This window comes from Osmerus mordax, chromosome 8 (assembly GCF_038355195.1).
Source record: "Osmerus mordax isolate fOsmMor3 chromosome 8, fOsmMor3.pri, whole genome shotgun sequence".
NCBI lineage: Eukaryota > Metazoa > Chordata > Actinopteri > Osmeriformes > Osmeridae > Osmerus > Osmerus mordax.
In genome coordinates, this window is record NC_090057.1 from 13802129 (window position 1) to 13827325 (window position 25197).

The following is a 25197-nucleotide window of genomic DNA, read 5'->3' on the forward strand; positions in this document are numbered from 1 at the left end:
CCGCCCAGGTTGAGCCTCTTCCTGATTTTTAGACTGCAGTCAGGTACTTCTCTTTCAATGTGCTGATGCCACGCAATATGAATTAGCCTCTAATTATTTCTGACAGATGTATGCTATAGTAAATCATTACAAAAGGAACCAAAGTGACATGGTAAGTCAGTGTAGCAGTTTTATTGACCATTGAAAATCCCAATTCATCCTGGACCACAAAATCCCCTAAAATTGCGCATTCCTTTTTCTTCAAGTTGAGACACATACAGTACTTTAAAAGTCCACCGTAGCACTTTATCACAATGATTCACCCAGTGCAAAAAAATAAAGAGAAGACAAACAGAAAGAAAAACGAAATCCAAACCAGTCGGCAGAATCGTTAATATGGAAACATAAAACAGTCGTTTCCTCCCAAAATTGACCTAAACAGGTCCGTTTGAAGAGCATCTTTGTTTCATTCAATAAGCCTTTTTGATCATGAGCTCATTCACAAAGGGAACCATCGTTGTGTGTGTTGCTAAGTCCCAGTAAAAGGTTGAAATGGGAACAGAGAACTTTGTGGATAATTGGTCCAGGACTAATCTCAGTCACCCATAGTCTGCCCTAGTGAAAGTCCCTGAAAGTACACTGTTGTGTGTGCAGTTGTGACCTTGCTAATTAAAAACACATTAATGGAGAAAAAAAAGAACAAAGGGTAAATAAATGATTGGCTCACGGATGTTTGCCTTCTGACATCACCAGAGGAATGATTAAAATAGCACCAGGTCGTGTGCTTCGGTTCACTTTTCCCTCAAAATAATGTGCTGGGTTTGAGTGCAACACAAAATCGTTTCTATTCCTCCTCATCACACCTTTTACTGGTCAAGTTAAAACAATGACGGAAAGTGTCTTCCGAGATCGACAAGACATTATTTTAAAAAAATGGCTTGTCTTTTTTTTGTTTTTTGTTCAAGTATCCCAAGAGGAATTAAATAGCCCTGAAGAAAAAGTTAAATCCAGAAAAGTTAAATCCAGAATCTCCCTGTCCTTTGCTAGTACATATATAAGGGGGTTGTTTTTAAAATAGAATAGAATTAAAGTGCCAATCACATTCATAGGGAATCCCTCCCATTCACATATCAATTTGTCGTACCCACCCACCAAGCTTTCCAGTACCATAAGAGAACAATCGTTAGATAGCAGGTGGTGGGTGCAAAAAAAACAACTAAAAAACATGAGATTTTAACCATGGGAGTTGTGAACGCAACCCCAACCTCTCATCCCATGGTGATGACATGTCTACAGGCAGAGCTCCTTGTCCACAGGCCGAGGCTGTTACTAAACAACGTGGGGACGTTCACAGTTCCATTTAGAGACTTGGGGAGGGGTTGTTGTGCTTCTGGAGAGAGAGATATAGAAAGAGAAAGAGAGAGAGAGGGGACATCCCCCCCCAGGCCTCCACCAACCTCTACAGCTTAACCCCCATAGACACTAGACCTCAAGAACAACAGACAGGATCAAGTAAGATGGCCACCGCTTCACTGTATCCTCCGGCAGGCAGAGTGGACTTGTCCGTCAACTTGCTCAGGCCTACCCCGTTGTTTCAGATCTTGTATCTACAGGGCAGGGGAGCGTAGAGGTGGGTGAGGGGGGTCGGGGGCTGAGTGGTCCAGGCAGCTGGTCGCTGGGGAGGGTGGGTTAGAGGAGGGGGGAGGGGGGGGAGGGTCTTGTTATGACTTCTTGGGACAGTGCGAGGTCGGGTCTGTGTTCAGAACTTCAATCATGGTTCTGGAGGTAGGGAAGGTTTCTGCTACTGACGGAAGATTCTGGTACCAGCCCGGTAAACTTGGGAGGAAACAGAGAGAAAGGTAGAGGGGTGGGGGGCAGACTGGGTTAGGGTAGTGGGGGCAGGCATTTGGAGACACACCGTAGCCAGATAACAAGATGGGTAATAAATAGACTAAGCTCAGCAGCAGTTCTTGACATGAGCACGAAAACACGCTTTAAGTTTTTAAGGAACGCTCACCTTTTTAAATTCATCCAGTTTTTGGCTGTTTTACTAAAGCTGTCTGCACTGGGCGTCGTCATGGCTTCGAAATCCACCAGCTGGATCAAACGTCAACCGAATAAAAATGGTAATTAGAGAAGACACTGATTGATATTCCCACTGATCTCATTAATCTGCTATGATACAATTCAGGTATTCTATAGCCCACGACACAGTACACAGCCACTTGACTGCAGTGGATGAAAGCGCCCAGGGCAGCATGGCGGTGGTAAGGCCAGGTGTGTTGAGAGTGGTTGTCTAGTTGCATGTGGGTAGGGGTGTTGCCTAAGTACCTTTCCTCTGGGGATCCTCCCTATCACCTCCTTCCCACTGGCCATCAGAGCTCCCATGACCACAGAGTAGGCCACCACGCTGGCAAGAGGGGGACAGGGGGAGAGGGAGAGAGGGGTGAGGTGGACAAGGGGAAAGGGGAAGAGGGAACACGTGTCATAACGCTGCCGTTTTCTGTTGTGGGAGGAGGGATGGGGGTGTGTAAGTGTTTTGGGCGGGATGTGTGCGAGTAGGGTGTGGAGAATGTTTGGGAGTGTTTAGGGTGGGGTGTGGTGTGTGTGTGAGGGAGTGTTTTGGGTGGATTGTGTGCGAGTGTATGTGTGTGTGTGTGTGTGTGTGTGAGAGTGTCTACCTGGAGCCTCTAGATAGGGGCATGAGGTTACAGAAGTAGTAGACCAGAGATAGGATGAGATTACACACTGCATCAGCATCCTTAGGGGGGTAGAGAGAGACAGGAAATGAGAGAGAGAGAGAAGCAGACAAAATGTTAAAAAGAGAGAAGAAAACTCAATACCGTTTCATGGATGATAATGGCTCTTGCTCCTTGATAACATGCTTTGAGAACATTATGCTAGATATACCTGTCCGTCATAATACAAGTAATTATATCAATTATATATTATAAGTAATTAATCAAAAGTAATCAAAATCACAGCATCACAGTATCAAATAGGCTTAGTCTTTTTACCAGCTTTAGGAGTTCACATAGTTGGTGTGCTCATAGACAAACCCGTGTTTCAAGTGCGAAGGCATTTTTACAACGGCACGTTTTCAGACCAGACAACTACAAATAAGTCCATTGAGCCATTCAAACAGCTTCTGCCTTATTGCTGCTCCAGTACTACAGCTCAACCCCAGGCTGGGGACGTTTCTCTGACGGGGGAGAGAGGCAGGGCTCCTACCCCCAGTTCTGTGGAGAGCATGAGGGCCTTGCCCTTGGCTGTGAGGTCCTTGTAGAGGTTCTCGATCTCAGACTGGTACTGCTGGGTCCTCTCCTCGGTGGTCTGGGTCTCCACTGAGAACAGCATGTTCCCCACTCTGCAGGACGCGGGACGCGCACACACACACACACACACAGAGCAATGTCACGGAAGCGTCCGAAAGACAGCAGGTCAGGAAGCAGGAAACATCAAGGGATAGGGGATCATCATACAGCCCAAATAAAATCATACAAACACACACACCGTGGATGAAGGCATGGTGTATTTTATGTGATGGAAGATCTCAGGCACTAAAAAAACAGAATGGTGAGTTTTGACCCAGAACATGGACCTGAACACTGACTCTTTCCCTCTGCTGCTGTTCAGCTCACTCCAGCATTTGTGTTACCACACAGTGTCACCAGGCACTAGGATTAGATTAACTACTAATGCTGTAGACCCCTAGTCAACATGGGCAGGCCTGGAGGGAACCTTGAAGACCTGAACCTTCCCAAAGAGCTGGAAAGTACCTCTCTGCTCTCCATTACAGAGGGAGACTCACATTCACACCATCAAACCTCGCTTCCTGTTAGGAAGTGTGTTTGTTGGTTAAATCGACTCTGCTGACTGCGTGTGTGTGGGTTCCTGTGCTCGGTTGAGTCACTTTAACAAACCCACCCACACACACACACACTTCTGAACAGGAAGTGAGGTTTGATGGTGTGAATGTGATTCTACAGGCTAGAAGCTATATTCTATAAGTTAAGGGTAAAGAAAAGTAATGGGGGCTAAGGATATCTCCATAGGGGGTAGGGGTTAGGGACTAGGAGTTTTGGAGTATAGGGTAGAGAACGGTTCTTGGGAATAGGGACTAGAACCTAGGGATTCCTAGGACTAAGCGGCTAAGAACTGAGCGCTTGTACATATCTGTAAAGGATATTGAGTTGGTGGTGGGCTATGTCTGGACTGGGTTCTAGTTCAGACCAGTAGGGACTAGGGGTATGGGCTGGTTTAGAACTGGGTTCAAGTACAGACCTGTCTCCTGTGATGGTGATGGTAAAGCCATCATACTCCTTCCCAGGATCCTTCACACTGGGCACCTTGGAGTTGACTGTGAAGCCATCTCTGGTTTTACTGTTGAACTGCTTCAAAACACAAAACACACAAAGACACGCACACACACACAAATGCCGTCAGACAAAAACAACACAGCACAATCAGATCTATGGGCTGAAACACTGCCATGGCCAAACTGGTGTTTTCTGGAAGAGATACTGACACTTTTTTTTTACAGACTATCTCTTCCATCCCTCCATCTCTCCCAGACAACATCCCTCACTATTTCAAACTCCCTCCACTTAGTCCTTCATGATCCCAGCCTCTCTCCCACCCCCCCATCCTAACTCCTCCCATCATCCCCCCTTTCCCTCTCCCTCTCCCCCCGCCCCCTGCCTACCTTCATGATAGGCAGCAGGTCCTCCACCTTGCTGACACTCTCCAGAGCCTGTCTAACCTCCAGCAGCCCCCTGGGGTTGTAGGCCCTGGGCAGCAGGACACACACACACACACAAGGTTATACTTCGGGCCTCATTGTGAAAGCAGCACTGAGAGCTCGGGTCATATACCTGAGCCACAGGTGTATCTTTCATGTGACTAACCCGTGATAGACCAGTATTCTGTCTTTGATGAAGTTGAGGATGTCATCGAAGTAAGCCAGATAGCGGATGTTGATAATCTGCCCCCTGAAGGAGAAGCAGAGCCACTACATCAGCAAGACCACCCTAGTAAAACGACAAAAATCCAACTTTCTTCTGCCTTTTCCCAAGGGCTAGTTTCCCTGCTGGAAGTCGTAGCGCTGAGATATTCTTTCATGGGCTCACTGTTCTAGACACAACGGACCTGCTGAGGTCTTAAAGAAACCACAAAAGCTGAGGGAAACTCCAACCTGTTGTCAGATCGCTCTTTGTAGAGCGAGGTGTCTGGTGATCAGGTTTCTGTCCGGCAGTATGTGTGTGTGTCGGTGGGGAGTCTACCTGATGAGATTGATGTGGTTGTTGAAGCCACGACTTAGACTCCTGGCGGGCATCTGATCCAACCACAGAACTGGCTGGTCTGGATCCGCGATCCTGCAAGAAAGGGGCGCACACACACACACACGGGATAGAGAGGGGGTGAGTCATTGCCCAAACATGTCATTAAACGTAACATATGACTCTCTCTCTCTCCCGAGCCTTACCTCCTCCATTTGACGGCTATGTCGAACATGTCTCTCCATTGCATCTGCCTGGTCTTGCCGTTGACCCGGACCTTGGCGTTACTCCAGGTGCGCTGCATCGCCTGCATCACCTCCAGGGTGGCCAGGCCCATGGCTGGACACACAGAGAGAGAGAGAGAGAGAGACAGAGAGAGAATGAGAAACACAGCTGTGATCCCTTCTTATCCATGTCCAGTCCATAACACTATCCCCTTCGACAAATGCTAACAGGCAGAGCCGTCGAGAACCCCCCCCCCCCCACACACAAGCGCCCCCCCCCCCCCCCCCCCCCCCCCCCCCCCCCCCCCCCCCCTTACCCAACACACCCACCACCCCCAGGGTGTACCTCGGTGGATGCGCCTGTTGGGCAGGAAGCCCGGGGTGTTGTACTGCATCAGGCCCCCCAGGTGATCGGCCGTGCAGATGAGCTTCTGGACCTCGCTGCTGTAGCTCTCGAAGTTCTGCGGCAGCACGTCTCTGGATCGGATAGAAGCAGCGGGGGAGGAGGAGGGGGGGGGTGAGCAGGACAGGTGCGCGTGAATGTGCTTCTCTCTCCAATCACACACCCACAGACACACAGACACACCCACAGACACACAAACACGCAGACACACACGTACTTGATGTGCGGCTGCAGGCCCGGCTGCTCCTCGTAGTCCTCGATGAGGAAGGGCAGGTTCTTTGCCCAGTGGTTCTTGAAGTTTCCTGGTAGGTCCTGGTCCACGTTGTACTCGGCCACGGAGATGTCCAGGTGAGAGTGGAGGTATCGGGAGTACTCTGGGGGAGGAGAGGGGAGAAGGGAGGAGAGTGATAGACATCAGGAGAGGACATTAGGATACGAGAGACATAAGGGAGACAAGAAGTTGTATTCCACCCAGACTAATGGGAAAGTTGACCTATATTATCCAAAGCTATCCAACAGGAAAACCTAGTCGGATGAATGACAAGGAACTCAGATGGCTAGGGGGTCAGATGGCTGAGCGGTTAGGGAATCGGGCTGTTAATCAGAAGGTCGCTGGTTCGATTCCAGGCTGTGTCAAATGACCTTGTGTCCTTGGGCAAGGCACTTCACCATACTTGCCTCGGGGGAATGTCCCTGTACTTACTGTAAGTCGCTCTGGATAAGAGCTTCTGCTAAATGTAAAAAATAAATAAATAAAAAACGGGGGGGGTCAACGGGGGTTCATGCTAGGTTGGTTCACCTACCTCTGAGGTATTTGACTTTCAGGTACTCAGAGCTGGCCTTCTGCCCCAGCAGGGGGTCGTTGAGCATGACCTTGGTCTGGGCCTTGATGCCCTCGTAGAACTGGCCCATGGCCACGTGGCTCAGCCCCTTCATGTACTGGCAAACCTCGTTGTAGGGCTCCAACTGCAGACACCGCTGAGGGGGGGGAGGGAGGAGAGACACAGGTCTAAGTCTACTGTTGCTAACTATAGGCACTGCTGGAAGGGTGAAAGTGATGATGAGTGACAGATCTGAGCAACAGAAAGACAAGGCCCTAAATCATTTATAGTGGTTGACAGATGGCCGTGGGACAAACGTAAGATTGAGGGGCAGGTTAGCATTTATGCGTGGCCTAGTTGATGTCAGTGGGTCGGGTAGCTAGGAGCTCGTTTAGAAACTCGAGCAGAAAAAGAATGACTTTGAATGAGCGATGGAGTAGAGATGACAAGTATCCAGTTGTGTTACACATTACGACACACAGGACACAACAGGAAACACAGGCTTCCTGAAACACTTTCTACCCCCAATCTAGGTTAACAGCGTGACTCACGCAGCTTGACTGGGCGAGTGGCAAGGAGATACGTCGTAACAGGTGAATTCTTACACCACATCCTACACAAACCACACACACACTGGCTGAGCAGCACACGAGACTGAAAGGCCCACTTACGAGGGGTGTGGAGCGTGTCTGCGTATGTGCGGGTGTAAACAATGTGTGTGTAGGGCCGTGCGTCTCCGGTGGCTGCTGGTAGCTGTGATAGTCCTCAACTACACACAGTGTGTTTGTGTGTGCGTCCATTCGTGTGTCATCACTGGCCAAGCATTGTCAGCAAGTGAACTGATAAGAACACAACACAGTCAGCAAAGCCTAGCGAGAATACCACACACAGGGCACCAACTCTCTCACCCACCCCCCACCCCCACACACACACACACAGTTACCTTAAAGTTTCCGATGGCCTCTTGCAGGCTGCCGTGGTGGTAGAGCATCATGCCTCGGAGCTGAAGGGACTGGATGTGGTTCTGGTTGAGCAGCAAGGCTCGCTGGAAGCTGTCCATGGCCGCCTCAAAGTCCCCCAACTCCCTAGAGAGAGAGACAAAGAGAGATAGAGATATGGTTAAACACAGAGCGAGAGAAAGAGAGTGGCAGAAAAGTTAGAACACAGACACAGAGTGAGGGAAAGAGAGATGGATGAGCTAAAAGAGAAAAAGAAAGAAAAAAAGGACTACCTGTAGGCTTGCCCCAGGCTTTTATACGCATCTATGAAGTCTGCTTTCAATTTCAGGGCCTCCTTAAAGGTCTCTATGGCTTCCTGGAAAGATGAAAAGGAACAGGGCTAGCACGGTTAGCATGTAGTAACAGGCAGCACTTTAACGCAGCTAGCTAGCTCCAGGCTAGTTAAGGCTAATGCTAGGCAGTGAATCAGAGGACTTCACCTTGAGCATGCCTCTGTGGAAGAAGGTAAGGCCTTTGTAGAGCATAGCGATGGGCTGGTTCTTCTTCAGGTCCAGAGAGCGCTGGAAGTCCTCCATTGCAGATACATAGTCCTGCAAGGGACACACAGCACCAGAAGAGGATATGGAGAGCAGAGGGGGATGTTGTGAATTAATATGAGTACCAATCATGAATGTTTTATTCAATGTTTAATTTGTTGTCTTTAGAAGTGAGTTTCATTGAAAACAGAAACTGTTTAATTTGCCATTTATTGTGGCATTCAGCTTCAAGAATATTACCCATGAGGCTTAGTGAGAGTATCTGTGTGACAGAGAAGTGATTGAATCCCTGTATAACACTGCACAAGATGTTCAGTAAACAGTGCAAGTCGTCAGTGGTCGTTATTGCCTGATAAGATCAAAATACATGCCAGAGGAGGACTGTGGGAAGACCAGTGCTACGTCTGAGAACGTGTGTGTTTGATTGTGTGTAGCATTATTGAGTGTGTGTGTGTTTGTGTGTGTGTGAGACGGTGTGTGTTCTGACCTCAGAAATGAAGAGCAGGGTTCCTCTATGTCTGTAGAGGCGTGCTGAAGGCTGCAGCTGGATGGCTTTAGACAGGTCACTTAAGGCCTCAGTGATACGGCCCAGCGGTGAAAGAATCTGCACACACACGTACACGCACATACACACACACACACACATACTGTAACAGCAGCACCAGACAAACGCATGGTGTCGGAGTCAACAGTCAGGGGGAGGAATCGAGACAGAATGAAGGAATGTAGGAATGTTTGTGGCGCTCTCTATTTGCGTCTGTGTATCTCTCTCTCTGCCCATCCCTTCCCAGGCTTCCCAGACTCCCGTGTTTTTAGGCTTCCTCCTCCACGTCGCCCTGCCTCTCCTCGATGGCGGTTCTCACCTCTGCCCTCTGCTCATACACCTCAGGCCTGCTGGGCTCCAGGGCAATGACTCGGCTCAGCTCGTACAGCGCCAAGTCAGCATTCTTTATGTCCTGTAGGAGGGGGAGGAGAAAAGGGAGGTGGGGGGGGGGGGGAGAGACACACAGTTACCACTCAATGTAAAGTTGGTGTTGTTTTATATTGTTAATATGTCTATTTTGGTGTTGTTCATAAAAAAAATATTCATTGTTTATGTTGTTTATATGTTCATATTGTTTTTTTTTGGTCCATTTCACTTTCAGTCATTACTTTATCTCTTATCTTTTTCTTCTGCTGCATTTCTCAAATTTCCCCTCCTGGGGATTAATAAAGCGTTATCTTATACTTGAGCAGTCACTGCTGTGTGGAGCACCCCAAACACCAGATGTTGTCAAACTCATTGTTCAAAATCCCTCTGTGAGATCGCCACCCACCTGCAGACTCTTTTTCCCGTACGCTATTCCTCGTCCGTAGATGGCACTGACCAGCTCTGGATCCCCCTGTTGGAAACAGCAACAAAAACAAACACACCATCAACAACTGCACAAACACTGCCATGCCATATAGACAGATGCCATTTTGGAAAGGGAGTGGGCCTATTTTTCTCCTATACAGAAGGGACTGTTGAACCCTGAACACACATACGGACCGGTCGAGCCCACCCACCTGCAGTAGCAAAGAGAAGTGTTTGATGGCTTCGTCGTAGAGGCCGTTGCCTATGAGAACGTATCCTATTGCTGCAAAACAAAAACAATGTGTCAACAGGGGTTAAAACACAGAAACACAGAATAAATGCAAGAACACAAGAATCACTGTATGGATGAATGAATGCGGGAGTCAGATGGCTGAGCGGTGAGGGAATCGGGCTAGTAATCCAAAGGTTGCCAGTTCGATTCCCGGTCATGCCAACTGACGTTGTGTCCTTGGGCAATGCACTTCACCCTACTTGCCTCGGGGGTATGTCCCTGTACTTACTGTAAGTCGCTCTGGATAAGAGCGTCTGCTAAATGTAAATGTAATGCACACAAGAATGAATGAATGTCTCTTCCTGGCGGAAACGTACCAAGCTCCTCGTTTGTGTTGAGGTTGTCGACAGGGAAAGGGAACCTTTTCTGCTCTATGAACAGCCTTGCTTGGCTCTGGAGCAGGCAGGGACACACACACACACAAGCACACCACAAGGAGGTTAGTCAGATAAGACTGTATCAGCCACACCGCTGCTTCTGGGAGGAAGAGAGGTGGAGCAGTCTGCTTCTGAGAGCTGAGGAGACAGTCTGTCATAGTAGGGGGAATAGTCTGCTCTCATGTTGCTTTCCTATCTTCTGGGAAGTTGTTATGGTATACAGGCCTGTCAGGAGTTACAGAAGTAGGACGGGTGAAACCGTGTGAAACTTGTGGAACTCACCAGGATCTTCTCAGCGTTGAGAGAGAAGACCGACTGGCAGGGCGGACTGCTTCCTTCCTCACAGTCCGGGTCCTCCAACTGCAGAATCGATGACTCTGAAGAGACAGTGTGAGAGCGAGAGAGTGTCAAACAACCATAACCAAAATCCCCTTTGGTACACACTCCACAGAGCTCCAAGCCTACAGTGAAATACGATACACAGGTCTAGAGTCACCTTGTGACATGGTTCAGTAGTGGACTGTTTTTACAACGTGTGCCGAGGATATCGATTAAATAAAAAGCTGCACGTCTCAAATAGGACCGCACACAATACATACCACAAAATACTGACAGAGTTTTCATGAATGCTCCGTTGACAACATTTTGTAGAGTTTAAAGTCATTCATTCACGTCGTTCTTGAATTTGAATCGTCACGTTACACTTCCAATTATGCACCTTTAGAACCCAATGCTGCGAGCTGAAGAGTGCACGGTGGGACTACTAGACAACATAGTACAATACGTTCCCTTTTACATTGCGAGCCATTTAAGCAACTTTAGACTACAACAACTGTTCTAGCTAAAGCCAGCAAATAAAACTAGTTACGATCAAGAAAACCTGCTTCATTCAATTAAATGCTATGGCAGTGACTTAATTGCAGAGTCACTGATTCTCCTCTGACCTTTGTCATTGCAAAACGTAACCTCTAGTCCTAGAGTAGCTCCAGGGAGCGGTTAGCTGGTTGTCCGTGTTATATGTCAACGGGCGAGGAAGACGGGTTTGACACCCAACAACAGATAGCACTGGTGGCTAGTTAGCTAGCTGCCTTCAACACCGTGTACGAGGACGTGGCAAAACTATGGCAAAGAGAGATCCTACCGCAGTCCGCCGCGTACTCTTCCAACTCTGGCGAGCTACAACCATGTTTGTGCAGATCGCTGTTGAAGAAAGTGAGAGTAGATAAGTGCTCAGTGGAAAAGATGGCTCGACTGAAGTAGAGAAGTGAAAGGGCTACCACAACAACACCTCGGCAGGCAGGTGCCATGTTGTGTTTCATGTGTGTAGGTGATGAGAGCGGAAGCTTTGCTCGTGTAGTTCCTTCACTGCCTACGCCCCCTTGCAAATTCCCCGAAACCAATCTGCCAGCGAGAGTTACAAAAAACTACATCTCCCATGCTATCTGGGACCAATCAAGGAAGTCGCCTTCGTCAAGCCGGTAGACTAGTTTGGGAGTTTGCACAAGACAGAATGGCTAAAGCTGTCTTTCGGTGTGTGGAATGTAACAAGGACGCGGTCGAGCTTCACAGAGATTACAGTAATGGGATTTTGAAGATAACCATATGCGTGAGTTAACTAATTACCACCTGGCTGAGTGGTAGTGTTGATGCTGTAGTCGTGGATGCAGACACTTTGCCAAGCTAGCTAGCGTAGGCTATGGCACAATATGTCACCAAGAGAAAATCTGTGTAGTAAATTGTTGCGTGGTTACTTGGGCAGTGAGAACAGTGTCTCCCTGCTATCGGTGCCTCTACCCCACACACTCAATGTTTGCGGATTCGTTTCACAGGAGTCTTGCAAGAAGCCCGTGGACAAGTACATTGAATATGACCCAGTCATAATCCTGATAGATGCCATTCTATGCAAAACCCAAGCTTTTAGGCACATTCTGTTCAACACTACCCTGAACGTAAGCATTAGTCTTCTGGAGGTTGGTGTCTGTTAGAATGCTACAAACAAACCTTTATAATCAACGCAGAGAAACGAGGATGCCTCACTGTGTATGTGTGTGTGCGTGCGTGCATGTGTTCCTATTCCCTCCACAGATCCACTGGAAGTTGTGTGTGTTCTGCCTGCTATGCGAGGCCTACTTGAGGTGGTCTCAGCTGCACGTATCTGAGCCCGGTAGCAGCGACCCCTCTGACATCATCAGATACACCAAGGAGTGGAACTTCTACGCCATGTTCGGCCTGGCCACTCTTGGTAATAATAAGACTTCTGCCACTGTACAGGGTTTGGCTCCATTTAAGTCTCACATGTCAAACATGTGAATACATCAAAAGTCTGATGGGTGAGTTGTGTGTAAACGGGGCATCACACTTTTCTCTCTGTTCCACAATTATCTAATGAATCATGTTCAATGTAGGCTCCCCCCCACCACCCATGTTTCCAGCCAGAGAATCAGTGATATCCCCCTAGAAGTTTAGTTTTTCTGGGTACTGAGATTAGCGTCCATTTAGTTTGTGACACTGGCCCAATTACTTTTTTTGTTTCAACTTAAGGAAGATTCATGCACCAAACCACCACGTTTATAGATCAAAAAGACTTGAGTTCTGTTCTCCGGTTTGCGTCCCTGTGCGTGGGCAGAGCTGTGTGTGTTCTGCGCGGGGGTGCTGTGCTTGCTGTGGTTGTCGGGGAGGCTGCGTTGCCGCAGCGCCGAGATGGCTTGTCTGCTCCGGGCCCTGATGCTGTCCTCCTACGGCAAGGTCCTGCTCGTCCCCGCCGTCATCTGGGAGCACGACCATTCCCCGCTCTGCTTCACCCTCATCAAGCTGTTCGTCCTCACCTCCAACTCCCAGGCCATCAGGGGTAGGCAACTCTCCGGCAAACTGTTTGAGGCTCTGCTCGTCTGGATGCCTGATGGCTTCCGCCAGATGGCAGCTGTCCCCGTCTGAAACTCGAAACCTGAAAGCTGACACAGATTTGATGTTTGATATTTTGTCTCTCCCTTCCCTGTGCCTCCCCTGTCACTCCTACCTGACCTCCCCCTCCTCCCAATCTTTCCAGTAATCCTAAACTGTAGCAGGAGGCTGTCCCTACTGGCGGTGTGTGTGGGCCTGCTGTGTGAGACCGGCTTGGCCCGGGCTTTCCAGAAGATTCCCTGGAGCCTTCAGGACATTCTGGCTGACTTCTGACCTGCCGCAGCCATTCCCTGAGAAGGGCTTACAATATCTTTTGATTGGCTGATAGGCCTGAAAGGAACTTTTTGATTGGTTTGAATCCTTTTCAGGTCTTCTCATACTTGGGAGTGAGTGGTGTGCGTGTTCCCTTAGCTTCAGCCACCTGCCACAGAGCCAACAACTGACTGATATGGGTCAGACTGCACTATCAAGCAGAACCCAGTGGACCAAACTCCATAAATAACTATGTCTGTCTGGAATTTGCCATCTAGTTAGCCTGGGAGGACAAGGACCATACTCCCTGGATTGTCAAAAAAAACACCACTTAATGAATGGACTGTGTGTACCTACTTACGTGGGAGTGAGTTAATGCAGGTATGCTACACACCGTGAGAGAGAAGAAGGACCTGATTGACCCAACAACCTCCTGTGTCCAGGCAACTAGCCTGGCTGGTGAGCTGCCATTCCGGAGGTTACCTGAGGTCAGAAAGAGGGGGGGGGGGGGGGGGGGGGGACTAGCGATATTGCCAGCAAGAAATGTCTACTTTTACAAGTTGGCGGGCTGTGAATGTGACATTTTGTGTGTTCGTGGAAGATCTCGAGGGGCTAGTATGAATGTGGAATTCCCCTGGTATTGCCCTCACCCTGAATCGGAACTGTACAAGAGGGCAGTGTTCGCTTGGTAATAATCTTGCTGTGATTAACGCAAGTAGCCGAGGAATGATGAGCGTGTGGAGACACAGAGAGAGGGGTGACTTGACGTGCATGTCCATGGATAACTGCTCACCAGAACCAGATGTTTGCAAAGTTTCACCTCACTGGGGGAAACATTCTCAAACGCTTTTGTTCTCTTCAAACATGGTCCTCTGTGTCCATACGATGTATACATAACGTACTTACGTTTATTTTATTTGGTGATATCTGTAATTTTGATAGCCAGCATTTTATAATAAAGCACATTTTCTACTGTTTCTCCTGTGTGAATTCCTGCCAGATTTCTGTTTGAGAGGAATGCTAGGATTCATAGTGAACCCACAAGTTGAAACAGCTCGTCAGATCACGTGGGGAACACTCCAGCTTGGAATGTTTGGTTTGGTGTCCTGAGGTTCAGAGTTGGCCCCTGGTTGGAACAGTACAGATGCTGTTGCCAGTGTAAACTTGTGAACCCCTTTAAACTATTTATCTTAAATGACGATCTGATTTATGGTCCTAAATATCACAGCTTGAGTTCAAGTTAGTAACTATACTACTCTACACAAAATCCAATACATTTCACTCAGACATTGTTGCCGATGTAGTAAACATTTAATGAAAATATCAGTGGATATGTCTGCACATTGCTGTGGTACAAAACGTTATGTTTGGTGCATACCTTTGCATTTCTTACCTGTCTTGACTTTCTGAAGTGTTAAGTAGGACTGTAAACTATCAGCACCACCCAACTCTGGTATAGCTTAACCGTTACTCTAAGATTATATATTTTACTGCACTTCTTCGAGTAAAGATTTGGATGACCTTGAACTCTTAATTACTATGGATAGGATACTAACCTTAATGAAGTCGGCAAGGGTCTAAAGCAGGCTGTAAGATTGAAAAAGTTATTTGAACTGTACAACTGTGCTCAAGCCTGTCTAAGCCTGCCCATTGCTCAAACTGAAAAAATACTTTGTGATGACATCAGTGTTTGTTTTGGTGCATCCATGGTGATAGTGGCAAATTGTACAATAGGCAGCCTGGCCAATCCCATGGTGAGTGACGCATACCTTGGATTTGCAGTCAATCAAGATTATGTTTAATCTGCTGCAATCTCCTAAACAGGTGCTTGGGCAGGGTAGACAGAACCACATTCCAATGCTGAATTTTTTAGCCAATATTTACACACAATCTATTTAGCACACATAATCTGAGGACTAGTGTCCTGTGTCTGTATTAAGTCTAAGAATGGGGTAACCAAAGATGGCATTCAGATAGAAAACAAGATATTTACACCAAAAGTGACAGAGCCCCAGAGCTGAGGCCTGCTGCTGTTCAAACAGGGAACGATGCTCTACATTCAGCTCAGGAAACTGCTTCCAGGAAACGCAGAACTAGGGCAACAGTCGCGAAGAGTAACGACATTCTCTCCTTTTTAGCTTTTTCTATTGGGTCACGCCTTGTTGCTCCAGAAGAAAGTATTGTATAACAACTATTTTAAAGATGTTTTCACAAGACCTTATCAAGCTGAGGATATTTATTACTCGTCATTTATTAACACAATTTGTGTAACTATTACATAGCATAAAAACAATCTTCCAATAACAGTAGTATGGTCATTCACTGAAAAATAACAAATCAACATGAGGAACAGACCAGAATAACAATCCCCTTGCAGGTTTTATGGATTCTCTCATCCTAATGAACAATCAGAAGTACTTAAAACACATCAAAACATATCCACTGACTTAATGGAGGAGGAATGAACCAAAGTTGTATTTGACTACCCTCATGTCACTAATGGCCGTTTTAAACACGTTAGCACCCCCCACCCCCACAAGGAGATGGACAAGATGATGATTCCTTATTTAGAATGTGAACTCATGCAAATATTCAATAGTTTGACAACATGAATGATTCATGTGGAACTTCCCGAAGGTCTACAAGACCTTCTGCCTGGCTGCAGATCCTGATTCTGCACCGGTAAACCCTGTCAGAACAGAGAGCCACACCCTGCACTCCAGCCCTCAGGTGGTAGTGGTGGGGTACATTTCAGACTGCTCCGCAAAACTGATAATGTGAACTTTCTTTTGCTGGTGAACAACCTCTTTTTTTAAGGGGTTTCTTTTTGGTGGGAATCAAACGTTTTGCAGAGTTGGGTTTACAGGAGAGCTCCTGTACGAGATGCACCATATTTTCTTGTCGCAGACGCTACCAAAGCTCTGGGGTTTGGAGAGAGACAACAGCAATAGCCAATGGTCTGAGACAACATGGCATAAAGGCACTAATAGCAATTAGCGTTGGGAGGGACGTTTTTGTGTAGTGTTACAGACAAAGGTTTAGGACTGACAGGTGTCCTGCAATACTGACTTTCACAATGAGGGGCTGGTGTTTGTAGTGTGTTAACCTGCATGCCTACAGTAGGCTAAAGACTCAAAAGCAGAAGGAGGTATACATGTACGAGTACCACACAAGGTTCCGTAGACATTTTCTTTCAGTGCTCCATTTCGATTTGGGATTTTTTTGTTTTTTTGCAGCAGCATCTGGCCTACAGGCATGCTCCATTGTCAAACTGCATTAACAGTCAAGATAACAGACTACACTACCCAGAAGCCTCTGTCTGAGGCTAACCCTGGAAGGTTCAACATTCTTCAATAGAGACATCACATCATACATGTGTTAGTAGCCAACAACTAGGCTGATGGTGGGCAAAAAGCCAACTTGGCATTACAGGCTTTTTAAACCACAACACCACTGTGTGGTAAAACACCTTGAAATCCAAATACGATAAACCAGGATGTGTGTGTCATTTTGACTCTTTGGTTCGAGTACCACAATCACCCAAAAATATGGACCCCCCATTTTTTCCCACACACAAAATGCCAGGATATGCACGAGTACAAGTTCACCTTCGGGATGCAATTTCAGAATGAACATTGGAGTTGATTCTCCTTGTAGTGACGCCAAGTGCAGTCACCTAAGCTCTCTGGGTAAGACTATGGAAGACTGTTTGGAAACATTGCCAAACGAACAAAATAAATATCACAGATCATATATGGGAGAATAACATATAGACAGGAGTTAGAAAGGGTACCCTGTGTCAAGTTGTTAAATGTCTACAAGGATTTGGACAATACCCCCCCCCCCCCCCAAAAATGAGTGAGTGTTTCCGGTTGGTTACCCAGAACCAGGAAGATCCCATGAAAGTTAAGCTAGTTCATCCTAAACGCAGGTCCGCCTGAGACCAAGTTCGTTGTTTTCCCCACAGAGAAACCGTGTCCAAAATTAACAACATTGCTGGACCAACGTCACGTCATCTGTGGTATAACAAGGTGGCTAGTCTACCTGTGTCTGAGATGGCGTCACCATGGGTGGAGAAGCAAAGCTCGGGGGCCTTGGGGGGGAGGGGGGGGTAACAGTCTGGTGCTGGGTCAGATATGTGCGCTTCTCGTGGTCTTGAAACTTGTTCCAGATGTAAGAATGTTTCCAGTATTTGTAAATCACATTTCTTCCCGCGCTTTTGTCTCTGGCTGATACAAAAGGCAACCGCAAACCACTTCTAACCCTGGAGATGGAGATCCCCATAACTTCTTGCTAGCTGACATCTTCTTGTATGGATGAACAAATGGAGGTCCCCCTCCATCTCAACCCTGTTCAAGACTGGACCAAAACTGGCAGCCTCTTTCCACCGAGCCATACAAAAAAAACCTCTAAAGTTCATCCAAGTAAATACACGAGAGATAACATTTTTCATTTTTATAATATAATAAATAATCAACCTTTGTTTATATCTTTATATGAAAAGGTTTGCCGAAAAAGAACAACAACAAAAAAAGGGGGGGGGGTTATATAAGCCAGCATGTACTGCAGCGGAGCTCTTTATAAAGAGCATATTGCCTCTATAGGTGTGGAGCTGTCGAAGTCTGGAGGTCCACAGCTCAGCTCCTTTCAGTCTCTCTAGTCAGGTGGAAGGTAGATAGGTAGCTTCCATATCTTCTCCTTCTAAAGGCCTCAGGGGAGGTGGTCGAGGTAGGATATAACAGGCCACCTCCTGCCTTCTCTGAGGAGAAAGACCCAGAGAGAGAGACCGCCATGAGAGGAAGGCCTTCAAAACTCCAACCAGAGACCTTTCCTCTCTCTTAAACCTCCCTCGCTCTCCATGTCTTACTCCCTTCTCCACTACATCCCCCCTTCCCTCCCTCCATCTCTCCATCTCTCAAATAGTCACATGGAAGGAGTCCTGCAACCAGCTGTCCTTGCTGGTCCCGTTCTTGGGACTCAAACCCTCCGTCTCGGGGCCCTCCCCCGGGGGCAGGGCCTCCGTAGGGGTGGTCCCAGAGGCCTCCTGGTAGTACTCGTCCTCCTCGTCGAAGTAGCCGTTATCCAGGCCACCGGCGCCGGCACTCAGGTCATGACAGCTGCCTTTGTATTCCTGGATGGACTCGTGCAGGGACCAAAGCTGGCACAGCAACGACATGTCCTGCTGCCGCAAACCCACCTGGGAGCAACAACAACAAGAGTTAGGCGTTGGTTCTGAATTTACCGGTGTTCAACCAGTTGGTTTATCACAGATGCTGGCTGAGAGGAACAGCCAAAAGGATTAGTCAGTCATCATTATAGGATCAGTGCCAGGCCAAGGGACTTGATGTTGTGCGTGGGTTTTATTCAGTGTGACAAGTGTTGGGAAAGCTTTTGAGGTGAAAGTCAAACAGGAATATCTGGATGAGGGTGGGATGAGGGGCGAAATGGGATGTAGCGCTGGGGACTCACTGGTTGTCATTAAAGTGACTTACACGAATCCCGCGAGCTACAATTCATCCGCATTTCACGGTTGCAAAATCATTATGCCAGCTGTCAAGTAGCTATATGACTGTGTGTACAGCCAACTGTGTTTTATTTGACGGCACCAGGCTGACATTTGAAGGTTGGAATTCAGATCAAAGCAAGATCTCATGATTTAGCCCAAACAGCTGTTGCTCGCCCTATTTACACCCGTACACAACCCCCTAAGCCAGATTTTCCAATTGTGCAATAAGATTTTCTTTACCATTTCTTTCCGTAGGAGAGCCAAAGCCGCATCGAGGTTGGCCGGTTTGTTTGCCAGCAAATTATCTGCGTTATTTCGCCCTCGGCTCAGGTCGTCTTGGATCATGGTCTTCTTCGCGTACATCCTCTCCATGTCTCTCCAAGACCCGCCGCTTGAGTTAAGCAGACCGCTCAGGCTCTTCGGCAGTGGGGGTAGCCCCTCGATACAGGCCAGTGTTCCGCCCGCAGTACCGTTCGCAGATTTCCCGTTCATCGTGGTGTCTTTGTAGAGCAAAAGCAACACCAAATGTTGGAGACGTTAAGAGTAACTTGGCGTCGATTTAAATTACAACATTCGTTAAAGAAATGCGTTTTTCTATCGAGTACCATGCAACAGTCGATATTCTTTGCTGACCGAAACGCAGTAATCCCCCTCACTGGCTCGAGCTGACTTGCACTTCCTGTCTCTTTAGTTCCAGGCTGATGGGGCGTCTCCCTTGGTGACATACATGAAACGGCTGGCTGAATATTCATAACTTTTATTAGATTTGTATTGGACACATCACTAATTATGTATACGTGTTGTGCATGATATTTTAATAACATAAGAAATACAAAGGACAAAACAACATCAACAGCCATATTCGAATGTTATATGACATTAAATGTAATATGAAATTACTTCACTGCAGGAAATATTGTGGAAGTAGTATTTTATCAATGGAAGCATGAAAGAAAGAAAGAAAGAGAGAGAGAGAGCGAAAGATAAAGAGCGAGAGAGCTAAAGAACAACTCGCAGAACACGTACGTTGTATCGGTACAATAGACATTTTGGTGGTGAGACCATTACAAAGAGAGTGTGCAACAAAGGTGTCAGCCTAGGAGACAGATGGTGAGCCTGTCTCTTCAACAACAACAGCACTGGAGACAAAGAGGCAAAAGAACCAAACACACACAGGCACACGCTAGCCACACACCGGCAGATGTCAGAAACGTACACTGTATGCCCTTAGAAAAAAACATCCAGGTCAGCCACTTAGCTCACACCAATATAATTATCTCCAATTATATAAATTGGCGGATGGTGAGTCCCTTTTCAAACGACATTGAGGTCTTCTTGCATGTGATTCTGAAGGTCTCTTAAAGCAGAGTCAAGGACACTGCACCTCTAAGCCTTCATGATCAACATAAGTGCTGTAGTTGCTTTTTGACAGGCCGCTCAAGATGGGGAGATTAGGCCAGTGAATGTACCCCCCGGGGCATCATTTAAATATGTGTCAGTGATAGCATGCAGCCAGCTCCTAATCTGAAACATTGCTCACTTCTCCAGATCCCTCTCTCACAAAGAAAACACATCCCATAAGTGGCTGTCTTTAATGCCACAATCTGTAAACGTAGCAGACCCCCAAAGAGAGGAGCACCAACCCTAATGAAAACAAACACGGAATATGAATTACACCATGTGGCATATTCACATGCAAATAGGTCTTCATGAGCATGAAAGGGCTTGAATTGTTCCAGAACAATATTCATAGAAAGCAGGATTGCTGTCTGGCACTTAAGCTGTTGGAGACACAATGCCTCAGAGAAGACTTGAGGATGTGCCTTATATCAGGCAGAAAGAAGCACAAAGACATGCAAAAGTGAAAACTCTAATAGGCCTGTGTTGAAAATAAAGCTTTTTACTTGACACAAGACCAGTGTGTACACACGTATTTCTAAAACAACCTGTTCCTTTAACCTTGTCTTAGTTACCGACTGCTCTCTTGCTCTCGAGTGCAATGCCTTTGGGGAATGGAAAATCTATTCAGGAGCATCTGAGCATGACCATGCATTGAAGTATGTGTTTGAAAATGATGTGACCTTTCCCGACAATTAACGGAGCACTGTGAGATGACAACACAGCACTTGAGGCTGCTTTATTGATCCCCAATAGGCTGACTGACTTTGAAGAAAGAACTGTAGGCGAACACATCCATTCGAGTAGAACGTTTATTTCACAACAATTTATTTTTAAGTAAAACTGGACAAAAATATAAAAGGTAAAATACAATTATAGTTTTGTATCAAGGCAATGAATCCAACACAATCACGAAACAAACAGGCACCTTAAAACTATTGTAGATACGTTTTAAAGGCTAACAGAAACTGACAACATAACATTAAATAAAAGGATAAAAGGCATTATGTCTTAGTGCTGTGGTTCAGAACAGCACAGAATAGCACCGCAGTAACAAATGACTGAGGTCATCCAACGCCCTTGTCACACCCCAACTGAATGCAGAATGTGGTATGAATTCTCAAAACTTGAAAGACGTGAACCGCAAGCAGGTGTGAAATACAATACTGCCCGATCAGCATCACAGCCTATCAGGACCCCTCCAATCTATGTACCACAGCAAGTCTATAAAGAGGCTGCAATAGAGATGGGTTGACATGGCCTAAAGCACTTATTTTATGAGAAAGTACACCAACTATTATTTTGTAATGATTGCTTGTGTCCACCACTAAGTAAAAAATCAGTCACTGCATATATTTTTTTTTAAACACCGGTTGTAACTAAATCAGTGACTTCTAGTCAGGAGTTGTTTATAATTTAAATCTCAAACTGAAGGTACAGGGACTCAGGAATCAGCTCTATGTGGTTACAAAAGATATAGTAGCAAATCCTTCACATGTCCACATTTACAGCATCCAACAAACCAATAACATCCCAGTCAGTGCTTTGGTCCTATTTAAAAGTCCCTGAGCTGTGTGATAAAATGCCACGGCAGTGTTTCTTCCTCACGCTGTTCTCCATCAGGACAGACAGGAGTCTAGATGTTCATTGATTTTGGCCTCCGGCACCTTGACTTGGCACACTGGGCAGCTCACTGTCAGGCTGGTGGAAGCCCCAAAACTGGCCTGGGCAACGGGGGTGGAGGTGGAGGGGGCTGGGAGGGCTGCCCCTGAGGCTCCTCCCTGTCTCCTGTCCCTGGAGGTGGTGGTAGATGATGAGGATGAAGACTCTCCCATGGTCTTCTGGAAGAAGTCGAAGATGTTGGCGGAGGTCCGGTTGTCCCAAGGTCTCTTCCTGGAACTGATGCCCCCGGATTGGCTGGTAGGGTCTCTGGTCTGAATCTCCTCAGGAGGTTTTGACACAGTGGAGGGACCAGCTGCACTCTGAGATGTCTGAAGGCTTCTGGAGTTGAATAGGTCCTGTACAGACTGCTGTTTGGTCTTTGGTAACGTGTTCATTGGATTGGCAACCTGTCGGCTGGGTTTGGGAATCCTGACTGGGGAGCCGTTGATGTTGACAAAGACCCTGGTGTTGCTGACTGACTTCTTCATAGGCGGTCGCTTGCTTGGAGGGGCACTGGGGACTCCACCTGCTGGTGAGCTTGTGTTACTACCCCTAATGGGGCTACTTCCATTAAGCAATCCAGATGAGCCCACTGTTTTATTGGCTGACAGGGCTGGGGGGGACATCAAGGGCTTGGCTGGGGAGACTGGGGGGAAAACTGCTGGCTGTGTGGGGCTGGGCCCAGAGGGTTTGTTGGTGGACGATGAGGATGACGATTGAGAGCTTCCACCCAGCAAGAAACCTTTGCCGCTGAAGGGGATGATATTCCTGATGTCCTGTAAACCGGAACCTAAGAGTAAAAAAAATAATATTTGGATCAAAAATGGCTGAAATACACTCAGTGAGACATGGCTTAAACAGCAGATATTTGCATAGGTGGCTGTCAACATACAGTACTAGACATATGCATGCACTAGGGGGCAGTGTCTGCATTTGCCAGGTAAAAATTACACAAATCAAAGAAGAAACACAGAAACGGAAACTCAAAGACAAGCGGAAATGAAAATGTTATTTTTCCACCCTTATAGATCACATCGTGTAGAAACAGTTAAGAGAATGCACTTTAAGAATTCATTGAAGAGCTTTGTTTCGAAGTCTGGGTGCTTTTGCCGTTTGTTTATCACTGGATATACATCCCTTGGAGGTGTGTGCATGAATTAGGTTTCAAACCGACCTGCTGTTGTGCTGGAGGGCTTCCTGCTGGCTGTGGGCTTGGTTTCGAAGCCATCCTTGCTGCCCTCTCCCTTGGTCTTCCCCTTCTCCTTGCTGCCCTCTCCCTTGGCCTTCCCCTTCTTCCCGTAGCCCTCCGGCTCTTTCACCTTGGTGTACGTGCCCCCGCAGCTGCTCTGGTGGCCCCCCCACCAGGGGTCCAGGGACGAAGGGGCCCGGTTCATGGCCCGCTTCACGTAGCCGAAGAAAGGCTTGCGGTTCTGGCAGGGGCCGTCGCAGCGCCACCAGTGCTGGCGGTACAGGTCCACCTCATCGTTGAAGGTGTGGTACACCTAGAGAGATGTAAACAGATTCCACGTCAGTGTTGGTCTATGGAGCGTCCTCTTTTATTAGTAGGGGACTGTGTCATTTGTGGTCATACAAAACCTTGTTTTAAGTCGTTTTCATTGTCCAAATATTCTATTTTGAAGTTGTCTACTAATCATTGGCTATGACATTTGCAAAGACGGATTCAAGAGTGAAATGATGTCACAGATGACTCCAAACAAGCAGAATGGACGCTTACGGTGATCTTAGTCCCAGTAGCCTGGTTGATTCTGTCCATGTGCCTGCAGAACTCTGGCCCATGTCCGTCCCTGTCTCGATTGTTCTGGGTCACGAACAGCAGAGCGTGAATCATCTCATGAAGAAGTGTCTGAAATCAGAAAATGTGTCAATTATAGTAAGCATATACTGTATGTCTACGTCAAAGGAGCTGATCAAGGTAGGTCACCTGGACAAGATCCCGTCTGGGTCTAAGCTTCAGTAATGGCTCGCTGAGACGTATGGAACACAGTCCACCTCGACCCTCGTAGGAGCACACACCTGCACATCTGGCAAAAGAGAGCAGGACTTATGGATGTAGAAAGTAAAAAATGACCCCTGATAATCACACTAATCTTCCAGGTAGGTTAGGATAATATTTAGACCTGGAGTATGACATTCAAGAATCTACAACTTAAGAACTCACAGAGTCATCCTAGGGCTCCATTTGACCTCCACACCGCAGAGTTTCCCCCAGAAAAAAGTGTCGTTGAACTCAAGGAACATGGACCTCACATCGGGGTTGGGGTCCAGCGTTTCCCATGAGTCATCCACGATGGACAATGGCCTCTCGGGGTCGACACGCGGACGCGAATAAGGGATGACACTGCTGCTGCCAGACTCAACTTTTCGCTTTTTGCTGCTTTGTCCAAAACTGTCTCCTTCATCACTTACTGTGGATCGGGACGCCTCGTGGTCAAACTGCTCCTGCAGCTGAATGGCGAGCAAATAATCTTCGTCCATATTCAACAAAGGATGAACAGATGCCCACTTCCCTCGTTCAGATTATTACTTTTCGGGGTGTGATAGTGATCTACTGATGCTAGCACTAGCAGCAGAGCTGTCAAGCCAAGTCAATCGAATCAGTCATGTCGGCCCAGTGATTGTGCCTTTCGAGTCCTGTTAACCCTAATATCCAGTTTATATCCATCCATCTCAGTATAGTTCACTTGCTTGATAGTAAGTTATTTGTTGACCAGTGAACGGAATTAAGCTAAAGACCGAAGCTTTAAGTAGCAACACTAGCCGCGCCGTCCCCTTTCTTTCAAATTACTGCACTGTTCCTGTTTACGTGGGTTCGGTGGCATTCCAATTCAAAACGTCCCATCGCTCTGTACGCCTCTTTATAAATAATCTTCATGAATAACGTTGAACGTATAGTTCATAGGAACAGCTGAATATAGACCAGAACGAATTCAACATAAACAAATGACCTAAATATATCTAAATAAAATATCTGTTACAATAAATAAACAAGAACATACGATAGGGACAATATTTTGAATTAGAATTTAACCAGTGTTGGCAAATAACTGTTGTCCAACTAAAACCATCCACGGAAGTTTACAAAACAATTTAGTAACACATTTACTGATAATTAATTAACAAAACAAATTAACAATAGATTCGTATTGTATGATTTACTTGTTACATATTTCATTTTTCTTATAAAATATATGTTTGAGCAAACAATTCTTGTTTGTGTCCCCATGTCATTTGTTGGCCATCTATTTCCTCAG

At 46.8% G+C, this 25197-nt stretch overlaps 4 protein-coding genes across 5 annotated transcripts in view; 1 reads left to right on the plus strand and 3 right to left on the minus strand.

Annotated features, from left to right (window-relative positions):
* Nucleotides 1–144: 144 nt before the first annotated feature.
* ttc13 (tetratricopeptide repeat domain 13) lies at nt 145–11525 on the minus strand. The gene is made up of 23 exons (XM_067242188.1): nt 11348–11525; nt 10489–10583; nt 10147–10222; nt 9750–9820; nt 9518–9583; nt 9065–9157; nt 8689–8805; nt 8145–8255; nt 7938–8020; nt 7650–7791; nt 6689–6863; nt 6103–6259; nt 5829–5959; nt 5465–5597; nt 5262–5354; nt 4887–4970; nt 4685–4769; nt 4264–4373; nt 3211–3346; nt 2661–2740; nt 2311–2389; nt 1997–2076; nt 145–1815 (listed from the first exon to the last, which is right to left on the minus strand). The coding sequence occupies exons 1-23, from the start codon at nt 11523–11525 to the stop codon at nt 1701–1703; spliced, it is 2490 nt and encodes an 829-aa protein (XP_067098289.1). The 3' UTR covers nt 145–1700.
* Nucleotides 11526–11704: 179 nt separating this feature from the next.
* Nucleotides 11705–25197, plus strand: part of arv1 (ARV1 homolog, fatty acid homeostasis modulator) — a 136475-nt gene continuing 122982 nt past the window's right edge. Inside the window, exons 1-5 of one of the 2 annotated variants that reach the window (XR_010877008.1) lie at nt 11705–11812; nt 12036–12155; nt 12292–12448; nt 12833–13054; nt 13253–13673. Coding sequence is in view for 1 of the 2 variants with exons in the window: in XM_067241316.1 (XP_067097417.1) it covers nt 11717–11812; nt 12036–12155; nt 12292–12448; nt 12833–13054; nt 13253–13380 (723 nt within the window). In the remaining variant the exon portion in view is untranslated. Of the gene's footprint in view, nt 11813–12035; nt 12156–12291; nt 12449–12832; nt 13055–13252; nt 13858–25197 lie in introns of those variants that run through there. The other variant, XM_067241316.1, reaches the window with a different exon arrangement.
* Nucleotides 15595–19513, minus strand: fam89a (family with sequence similarity 89 member A). Its single transcript, XM_067242386.1, has 2 exons — nt 19106–19513; nt 15595–18556 (listed from the first exon to the last, which is right to left on the minus strand). The coding sequence occupies exons 1-2, from the start codon at nt 19355–19357 to the stop codon at nt 18275–18277; spliced, it is 534 nt and encodes a 177-aa protein (XP_067098487.1). The 5' UTR covers nt 19358–19513; the 3' UTR covers nt 15595–18274.
* sprtn (SprT-like N-terminal domain) lies at nt 21073–24875 on the minus strand. The gene is made up of 5 exons (XM_067241845.1): nt 24105–24875; nt 23868–23967; nt 23661–23789; nt 23100–23427; nt 21073–22715 (listed from the first exon to the last, which is right to left on the minus strand). The coding sequence occupies exons 1-5, from the start codon at nt 24419–24421 to the stop codon at nt 21883–21885; spliced, it is 1707 nt and encodes a 568-aa protein (XP_067097946.1). The 5' UTR covers nt 24422–24875; the 3' UTR covers nt 21073–21882.